This window comes from Arachis stenosperma, chromosome 5 (genome assembly GCF_014773155.1).
Source record: "Arachis stenosperma cultivar V10309 chromosome 5, arast.V10309.gnm1.PFL2, whole genome shotgun sequence".
In the NCBI taxonomy this organism is placed as follows: domain Eukaryota; kingdom Viridiplantae; phylum Streptophyta; class Magnoliopsida; order Fabales; family Fabaceae; genus Arachis; species Arachis stenosperma.
In genome coordinates, this window is record NC_080381.1 from 115,075,131 (window position 1) to 115,085,497 (window position 10,367).

The 10,367-nt window shown below is 32.9% G+C and overlaps 3 protein-coding genes across 4 annotated transcripts; 1 reads left to right on the forward strand and 2 right to left on the reverse strand.

Moving 5' to 3' along the window:
• Positions 1-509: 509 nt before the first annotated feature.
• LOC130979504 (uncharacterized) lies at positions 510-2,744 on the forward strand. 2 transcript variants are annotated; one of them, XM_057902960.1, is made up of 5 exons: positions 510-710; positions 861-931; positions 1,546-1,599; positions 1,649-1,838; positions 2,076-2,744. In XM_057902960.1, exons 2-5 carry the CDS (start codon positions 897-899, stop codon positions 2,466-2,468), a joined length of 672 nt encoding a protein of 223 aa, XP_057758943.1. In that variant the 5' UTR covers positions 510-710; positions 861-896; the 3' UTR covers positions 2,469-2,744. The 2 variants fall into 2 exon arrangements, 1 of the variants encoding a protein (XP_057758943.1); XR_009086656.1 differs by having other exon boundaries at positions 1,507-1,594; positions 1,732-2,744.
• Positions 2,745-2,944: 200 nt separating this feature from the next.
• Positions 2,945-5,007, reverse strand: LOC130979454 (putative pentatricopeptide repeat-containing protein At1g12700, mitochondrial). Its single transcript, XM_057902900.1, has 2 exons — positions 4,793-5,007; positions 2,945-4,474 (listed from the first exon to the last, which is right to left on the reverse strand). Exons 1-2 carry the CDS (start codon positions 4,851-4,853, stop codon positions 3,090-3,092), a joined length of 1,446 nt encoding a protein of 481 aa, XP_057758883.1. The 5' UTR covers positions 4,854-5,007; the 3' UTR covers positions 2,945-3,089.
• A 2,766-nt stretch (positions 5,008-7,773) lies between these two features.
• LOC130979880 (putative pentatricopeptide repeat-containing protein At1g12700, mitochondrial) lies at positions 7,774-9,763 on the reverse strand. The gene has a single exon (XM_057903423.1). It carries the CDS (start codon positions 9,647-9,649, stop codon positions 7,847-7,849), a length of 1,803 nt encoding a protein of 600 aa, XP_057759406.1. The 5' UTR covers positions 9,650-9,763; the 3' UTR covers positions 7,774-7,846.
• Between the last annotated feature and the right edge of the window lie 604 nt (positions 9,764-10,367).

Sequence of the window (10,367 nt, forward strand, 5' to 3'; positions counted from 1 at the left end):
GAAAGTAAAAGAGACAAAAGCCAAATTACTAAGAACAACATGATTTTTTGGGAATTTTTTTCAATAACACCATTTAAAATAGAATTTATGTTTATATAATATATATATAATTTGTTTTTTATCTCACTCTCACGTGTGTATTTTCATTTCTCTCTTAGTTTTTTTACATTGTTTCTTAGAAATAATTCCAAAATCATTATTGAATAAATAGAACCTCTTACTTTAATATATTTATCTTTTAGTTAAAATTACATTCTAAAATTAATTATAAAAAACACAACTAAAAATTTGTGTTAATTGCTGTTAAAATAATGTCAGAATTTAATTTTTTAATTATTTTATTTATTTTAAATTTTAGATCTTAAATCATATTTTTTAATATTAAATTTTACATTCTCTAAAAAAATAAAAAATTTTAAAACTAAAAAAATTAATTAATATTGACCAAAATTTTTTTTCTTCCCGATAGTATCTCTTGCTATTATTATTGTCGTTTATTTTTCGTTTGTGATAAATAAGTCGGTCATACTCATATAATATGTTCCAGAATCGTGTTCTTTCTCACACGAGCTTCGCAATCCAAAATCCAGAGCCTTAACAATTACACAAAACCCCTTTGCCATTGTCACACCAAATCTTTATACGATAATTGTTGTTGAAGATGGCGGGTAGAGAAGTTCGAGAATACACCAATCTTAGCGACCCCAAAGGTGTTTTTTTTTTTTAAAGAAAAATTGTTTTTTCAAATTTTCATTATTATTGTTATTGATATCACAATTTGCAATGGTCGATGCTGTTTTTCGCTTAAAGATTTTATCTTTTTCTAATTCTGGTTACTGGGTATGTGCTGATTTCTGCAGATAAGAAATGGGGCAAAGGGAAGGATAAGATTGACGATGAAGACATTACTTTCCAACGAATGGTTGCAAAGGTTAGCGCATTGATTCACCTTTGCACGTTTTCTTCATATAATGTTTGTAATATATAATTGAGTACGCACTTGCATATGATATTTCATATTTTGATCTTGAGGCTAATGTAGAAAGAACCCTAGTTTTTATTTTAATTTTCCTTGAAAAAAAAAATGGTAGAAGAATCTGTAATGCGTCATTTGTTTGTGCAAATTTAAGCAAATGGTATTTTATTACCTATGAAAACAGTTTATGTTATAATTTATGGAGGGCTATGTTGTGTTCTTTTATTACAAGTATTTGTCTTTGTCTTTCTGTAATTGTTGAGTAAGCTATGAGATAGCAACACTGAACAAGCTTAGTTGGTAGCTTCTTTGTAATTCACTTTCCGTGATTAAGGAATGAGTGAAAAGAGGCTGTAGCTAAAATCAAAGTTTTTTATTCGTCCTAAGTCTAACTGAAGAGGTAGGATTCTGAGTCGTGTTATTTTGTGGTTGTTTTCTCTTGTGACTTGTAAACTCTCTGTCGACGTTGTTCTAAATTTTCAAATAACTTTTTGGGGTGTGGAAATTTTGCTGATAACATGCCCTGGCAGGGATTTTGGCTTCCTGTATTGGGTGGTTGATGCATGCAGATGCAAGAGGTTGCTGGTGAGCGTGGTGGTTACCTTCATGGGCGAGGCGGTACCGCATCTTTTTCCCCTGATTGTGTTTTCTATGTTGCTTGTGTTATGTCAGCTGTTACCACTCATTCTTTGTCTGCCGCTGCTCATATATCATGTATAGTTTCTCTGGTTGTTTCTTAAATTTTCAATGTGCAGCCTTGGACAGTGATGATTTGCTCTATCTAAAGGAACAAATGGAAGCCGAGGAGGATGCAGAACGTCTCCTGCGTCGCACTGAAAAACGGGCATTCGCCGCATTTAAGATATCCTTTTTTATTTCAACCCTTTTGGATTTAAATGGATTCTTATGTTCATGGACTATTTGTATCTTAGTATACCCTCTCATGTAAAGTTCTTAAATTTCTTATCAATATCATATATCATATCATATAATTTTTTTAATGGTGCTGGAAGAATGTGCTTTTGAGTTCTAGTTATGACGGAGTAGGGTCCCTTATATCATGAATGTTCTGTGTATTGTTTCCTTGACCGGTAGTTACAGAGCTGCAAGCTTAGCAGATTCTTCACCGGCGTCAGTTCCATTGGCATTTCGTGTCGAGCCAAAGCCAAAGAGTGGGATCAGGCAGCAAGATCTGTTGAAGAAAGTTGTGGAGATTAAACCTAAGCGCCCAAGGACTGATGGCAATCAGTCCCCAGCTTTGAGTAACGTGTCTGTTACAAATCGTAAGCCTGAGCATCATAATGAGAACGAGCGGCCTTCTTCAGGACTGAAGAAAGTAGATGAGCAATCTTTGTCTGGGTTGCAGAAAGGAGAGGAACGTCCGTCATCGGCCTCATGCAAAGCAGAAGAAAAGCCTAAGAATGCTAACACTGCTGGTGGGGGATTACTGGGCTTGGCATACGCTAGTTCTGACGACGATGACGACGAGTGATACTTTTGATGGAAAACCACGTTGTTCAGTCCAAGTTATGTAGTTTTAGTACAGAAAGTTTTATTTCTTATAGAACATTTTGTCATTATATTGCGTAGTGAAGATGGCATGAATTACTATGAAGGCTGAAAGGGAACAAGATGAAGTGCTACTATTTAAGTGTACAATTAGACGAAAAGTACAATTTTGAATGAATCTTTAAACTTTAATGTGCTAGTTGTGTTTCTTGCCATACAATTTTGTAAGCATTTGGTAAAGTGCAATCACGGCACACTGTTGAATGATTTTTTTTTTTTAATTTCAATGACTTTTCTTTTTTTGAAAAATGTATAACTTTAATAAATATTTACTTTTGAAATTCAGAAATTGGGCATTCTTTTTGTAAAGTTATCATTGTTAACACCTTGGTATTTACTTTAAAGTTTAAACTATATTTAAATCATTGAATCAGTTGCTTTGATACCATAGTTGATATATTATACATTGCATAACCTTTTCAAGAAGGAGATTCTTAGTCTGCCGGGTCCAATTTGAAAACAAAAAGCAACATGGAAGTATCGGTTTCTACACAACATCGAATCCTCAATTCAAATGAAGAACTAAGAGGTTATATTGATATATTCAAACAATTTTCTGCACAAATTCTTGAAAAGCAATCTCTCCTTTGTGCGTAGAGAGGTAATCTACAAGCAATTCCATGGTTCTAGCCTCTGCTGCAAAACCTTTTTCTTTCATAATTTTAAAATATTTTATTGACATCAGAACAGCATTTCGTGGTAGTAAGCCTTGGATGAAGACATTATATGTGCAGCTATTTGGCAAGCAGCCATGCTCTTCCATATTCATCAGCAACTCTTCAGCATCAATCAGAAGTCCTTCCCTGCATAGACCTTGGATCATTATTGTATAAGTATATACATCAGGTTTCAAGCCTTTTGCTGGCAGACAAGAGAAGAGTTCACACGCATCATTCAGTTTTCCAGCACGGCACATCCCATCGAGCACCACATTGTAAATTTCAATATTAAGATCCAAATTATTCTTCTCAATTTCTCTAAATAATGATATTGCATCAGAAAACAAATGACATTTGAATAGGCCATCCAATATAGTGGCACAGCTCGATAGATCAGGATATTGACCAAATTTGTGCATTGTAAAAAACAATTCTTTAGCAGCTAACGGTTTACCCGCTTTGCAAAATCCATGGATAAGAGTATTCCAAGTCACAACATTCAGATTTAAACCTTTATCGATCATTTCATCCAAGAGATAAATAGCCCTATTAATCCTTTTGATCTTGCACCACCCATGGATTAATGAATTATAAGTGTAGACTTCTGGTACGCATCCCTTGTGAACCATCAAATCAAATACTTTCATGGCCTCCTCCATTTGATTTTGGGAACAATAAGCAGCAATCATTGAGTGATAGGTGACAACATCGGGATCGTTTCCCATTCGTACCATTTGACCAAGTATGGCTCTAGCACTCGAAATCTTTCCCTCCTTACAAAGAGCATCCATTAAAATATTAAAAGTATGTGTATCCGGCATAATTCCCTTTTGTTTCCTCTCGCTCAGTAAAGACGCAGCCTCCTGCCATCTGCTGAAAGTAAAGAGCCCTTGAATCAAGCGATTGTAAGTGATAGTATTGGGTTGTATACCTTTCGTTGTCATTTCGGAGAATAGACTCAAAGCCTCAGAAACCAGCCCATCCTTGCAAAGACTATCCACAATTGCATTATAACCCGTAACATCAATACTTGGTTTGCACTTTCTTGTTTCTGCCTTCCTTAGAATGGCAATGGCAGCAGGGGTGTAGCCCATCTTGCACAATCCATTTATAATTGCTCCAAAGGTGTGGGAGTCGGGTTGATATCCCATGTAATCCATGTGGTCAAGAAACCAAATAGCATAATCCACATTGCCTTCAATACAAAGACCATTAACAATGGTGTTCAATGTGACCACATCGGGCTCCAAGCCGATTTTGAACATCATCCCTACCACAGAGAAGGCAAAGGGAGTGTGATTCAGACGGCACAGACAATTGACAACAATATTGAGTGTATAGATATCAGATTTGAGTCCTAAGGAAAACAAGTGTTTGATTAAGGAAATGGCAGATGTGTAATGCTTCATCTTAACAATAGAGCTAAACAAAAGGTTAAAGTCATTCACGCATGGCAAAGGGTTCATGGAAAGCATTTTGTCAAACAGATGCAGAGCAGAATCAAGGTTCTGGAGATTCCTAATAGAATTTACGAGATGGGATCTGTCCTTGATGGCATCAAGAAAGGGTTTGGGATGAGAAAGAGTACCAAATTGAGATTGCTGCCGAAAGAAGCGCAGAGAAGCTCTAGTTGATGAACGCAACATCATTGATGAGTGAAGAACGCAGCAGCTACGCTCGCCGCAAGGGTATGAAATTCATGGCGATAATGAAGGTGGTGATATCGATGGGGCTTGCGGGCTTGCGGCAGTGATTGGTGAAGACTGAAGAATCTTCACAAAGTATTGATTAATCAATTGCTGTTCGGCTGTTGTACCTACTGAAAATTATAAATTAGTCATGGTTAATAATTAAATTCGTCCGTATTCCTTAAATTCGTTTAGATTTTTTTAATCAAATTAATCTTTTAAAAATTACAAATTAATTATATATTTTTGTCTGTTATTCTACTCATAATTTTTGTTAATTATTAATAAAATGTTAACTCATAGCATACATGATATACAATATATTCAATTAAACATTAATTAAATATGTTTATGAAAATCTATCAATTTAGTCATTAGGTCATATTAGAAATAAAAAATTTTTAATTAAAAAAATGATTAAATTAATAAATTTTCATAAATATATTTGGTCAATATCCAATTAGACATATTAGGTATTATATATATTATCGATTAACATTTTAAAACATCAATTTTTGAAAAAAATTGTTAATGGAGTGACTGAGGGACAAATATGATTAATTCGCAATCTTTGAATGACCAATTTGATTAAAAAAATCTTTCATTGATTAATTTAAAAAATGTCTTATCTTTGAGATCTAATTTGACTATTAATCCAATTAGTTATTAATTAATTGTTTTTTTTTTTACCAAAGATAGAAGACTCGAACTCGCAACCTCTTAATTGAGTATGGAAAGACTATGCCATTTGAGTTATTACTCATTGGCAATTGTTGTTTATTAAAATAACGAATTTGGTATTTGATGAGATTTTTTTTTATTTTATTACTATAAATAAATTTGATTATTTATATGTTGTAAGTTTAACTATTCTAATGTAGCAGATTTTTTTTTTGGTGACTAATGTAGCAGATTTAATTATTCTATTAATTGATTATTTGTTAAAAATATATATAATTATATATACACATATATTTAAATAAATATAAAAAACTGATTTTAATGACTGCTTTTTATTATAATGTAGTATTTTGATAAAGTTAACAGAATAAATTAACATAAAAGAACTTTTTCATATTTCATTGAAGAAAAATAATTAGTAAATCTAATTTATTTTTTAATTATTTTCTTAATTTTTAAATAAAAAAATTTAAAATTGTTTACACTTTTAATGTTTTCAAAAAATAACATATATTAATGAACCAATTTTTTTTTATGAACAACGTGGATTAACGTCCAAAAAAACAAGAGTCTAACAAAGTGGAGCTCATTCAAGTCTTGACCGTCACTGCTGAGTCCACTTCAATCTCCACATTCGCATAGTCTAGACTATGTATCAAATCCAAGCCGAGAAGAACATCTTAAAGTTTCGCAAAAGTCACATAGCAATATCCTAGGTTGGCACTAAAACACGTGTTAAATCTTCTGGTATGGTCTCTTAGAATATTTTCACAAGCGGGTTTTCTTTTTTTTTTTTTGGTTGACTGAACCATCTGAATTGATCTTTCATGAAGGATAAATCGAAAGATACCATGGAATTAGCATTTTTTCAAAGGTCTCAACTTTTTTCTTTACTTGAACAAATTCAGTTTGGACTAAATGATACTCCTTCACTAAATGTAAAGTAAACTCATGAATTTTCTCTTCTTAAAGAGCCTTATTAATCTCCTGTAAAGTTCTTTTGCAAAAAAAAAAAACAAAAAATGTATTCTTGCAATTAGAACAAAAACTACAAAATAACATTAGCATAATAAGTGGTTACATTTGTCTTACAAATGGAAACAAATTAAGTCATTATTATGCCTAATTGAACTTGGCCAAAAATCTATGAACAAGAAATACTAAAAACTAGATTAAAACTTGAGAAGTACAACAAAAATACAATATCAATGAGAATACTCTTTTTTGTGTGTGTGTTTTTTTGGTTAGACAATGATTCTCTTTTGTGTTAAAATAAATATAAAGTAATTTTAAATTATTTAATATAATATTTTCACATAAAATTATTTAATCTAATTTTAAAAATATATTAATAAATACTATATTATATACAAATATTCTTAAAAATTCACATGAATGAAGCTTAAAATGAAGTAGATGACTAGAATAACGTAATGCATAACTTTCTTATTCTGCTGTGGTCAATTTGAAAAAAAAAAAAAGCAGCATGGAAGTATCAGTTTCTACACTAGAACAACAATCTTATGAACGAGCAGCCTTCTTCATGACTTAAGAAAGTAGAGGAACGTATGATACTTTTGATGGAAAACCACTTTGATCGGTCCATGTTATGTAGTTTTAGTAAAGAAAGTTTTATTTCTTATATAACATTTTGTTATTACATTGCGTAGTGAAAATGGCATGACAAGTTTCTTGTATGAAGCATTAGTATGAAGCCTGAAAGAGAACAAGATAAAATGTTACTATTTAAGTGTAGAATTAGACGACAAACACAATTTTAAATGAATCTTTAAACCTTAATGTGCTAGTTTTATTTCTTTAGTTTAATTACTCTATTGATCCCTATAGTTTCACAAAATTTTCAATTAGGTTCCTATACCTTTTTTTTTTTAATTGAGTCTTTGCGCCAAATTTTTTTTAAATTGGATCCCTACAATTTTTTTTCCTTTTATTTAGGTCCCTATAAAATTATGCCAATTACTACTAAGAGAGACATAATTGAAAAAAAAAATTTAGTAGAGGGACCCAATTAAAAAGAAAAAAAAGTATAGAGACCTAATTGAAAATTTCACGAAACTATAAAGACTAACAGAGTAATTAAACCTATTTTTTACCATACAATTTTATAAGCGTTTAGTACAGATCAATCAGGACACACTGCTGGAAGATTTTATTTTTCTTTCAATGACTTTTCTTTTATTTAAAAATGTATAATTTTAAAGAACTAAGGTTATATTGATATTTTCAAATGATTTTAGGCTATATTGATATATTCAAACAATTTTCTGCACAAGTTCTTGAAAAGCATTCTCTCCTTTGTGCGTAGAGAGGTAATCTACAAGCAATTCCATGGTTCTAGCATCTGCTGCATAACCTTTTTCTTTCATAATCCGAAGATATTTTACTGACTTCGGAACATCATTTCTTCTCAGTAATCCTTGAACCAATACATTATATGTGCAGGAATTGGGCAAGCAGCCATCCTCTTCCATATTCATCAGTAACTCTTCAGCATCAATCAGAAGTCCTTCCCTACATAGACCTTGGATCATTATTGTATATGTATATAGATCACGTTTCAAGCCTTTTGCTGGCAGACAAGAGAAGAGTTCTAGTGCATCATTTAGTTTTCCAGCATGGCACATCCCACGGAGCACCACATTGTAAGTTTCAATATTAAGATCCAAATTATTCTTCTCCATTTCTCTAAATAATGATATTGCATCAGAAAACAAATGACATTTGAATAGGCCATCCAATATTATGGCACAGCTCGATAGATTAGGATATTGACCAAATTTGTGCATTGTAAAAAACAATTCTTTAGCAGCTAACGGTTTACCCACTTTGCAAAATCCATGGATAAGAGTATTCCAAGTCACAACATTCAGATTTAAACCTTTATTGACCATTTCATCCAAGAGATAAATAGCCTTATCAATGCTTTTGATCTTGCACCACCCATGGATTAATGAAGTATAAGTGCAGACGTTTGGTACGCATCCCTTGTGAACCATCAAATCAAATACTTTCATGGCCTCCTCCATTTGAATTTGGAAACAAAAACCAGCAATCATTGAGTTATAGGTGACAACATCAGGGTCCTTTCCCATTCTAACCATTTGACCAAGTATGGCTCTCGCACTTGAAATCTTTCCCTCTTTACAAAGAGCATCCACTAAAATATTAAAAGTATGCATATCCGGCATAATTCCCTTTTGTTTCCTCTCGCTCAGTAAAGACGCAGCCTCTTTCCATCTGCTGAAAGTACAGAGTCCTTGAATCAAGCAATTGTAAGTGATAGTATCGGGTTGAAGACCTTTTGTTGTCATTTCGGAGAATAGACTCAAAGCCTCCGATACCAGCCCATCCTTGCAAAGACTATCCACAATTGTGGTATAACCTCCAACATCAACACTTGGTTTGCAGTTTCTTGTTTCCGTCTTCCTTAGAATGGCAATGGCAGCAGGGGTGTTGCCCATCTTGCACAATCCATTTATAATTGCTCCAAAGGTGTGGGAGTCGGGTGGATATCCCAAGTTATCCATGTGGTCAAGAAACCAAATAGCATAATCCACATTGCCTTCAATACAAAGACCATTAACAATGGTGCTAAACGTGACCACATTGGGCTCCAAGCCGATTTTGAACATCGTCCCCACCACCGAGAAGGCAAAGGAAGTATGATTCAAACGGCACAGACAATTGACAACAATATTGAGTGTATGGGTATCAGATTTGAGTCCTAAGGAGAACAAGTGTTTGATTAAGGAAATGACAGCTGTGTAATGCTTCATCTTAACAATAGAGCTAAACAATAAGGTAAAGTCCTTCACAGATGGCAAAGGGTTCATGGAAACCATCTTGTGAAAGAGATGCAAAGCAGAGTCAAGGTTTTGGAGATTCCTAATAGAATATAGGAGATGGGGTCTGTCCTTGATGGCATCAATATGAGTGGTATAAGAGAGAGTAATGGGAATAAGGTAGGGTTTGGGATGAGAAAGAGTACCAAATTGAGATTGAGATTGCTGCCGAAAGAAGCGCAGAGAAGCTTTTGTTGATGAACGCAACATCATTGATGAGTGAAGAACGCAGCAGCTATGCTCGCCGCAAGGGTATGAAAAATTCACGGGGTTGAAGGTGGTGATATACTGATATGGATGGGGACTGCCATGGTGGCAGCAATTGGTGAAGACTCGGTCTTCACAAAGTATTAATTAATTAATTGGGGGTCATAGGGTTGGCCATGCCGCGGGTATGGCGGGTTTTTTTCCCTATCCGACCCGTTCCGTCCTAAATAATCAGTATTGAATTTGTCCTGTTTTTATCAGCAAAAAGTTAAATTTAAATTCGGAATAGATGGACTCCCTACGGGACCATTTTATTGACGGGATTTATTAGGTCAATTTTTTACAGAATTTTTATGCTTAAAATTCAGATTTCAGTAGTCATTTTTTTGGTACTTTTCAGAGAGTAGGAATTGCCATTCTATCACTTATTGGGAGATTCCATCCACAAACATAAAGCTTATAGTTGATTGATATTGTGCACTATCATTTAGCTATTGCGATTCTTTTTCTTAAGTATTTGTCTACTCTTATTTTACTGTCTTTATAATTATTAAAATTTAAAATATAAAATTAAATTTTTAAATTTATATAGCACATAATATAAATTAAAAAAATATATAGTATAATATTATTAATTATTTTATTAATTATTATATATATATTATATATTAAAAATATATATTTATTGGGGCAGGTTTAACCCAAACGTAACTCTATTTCATTT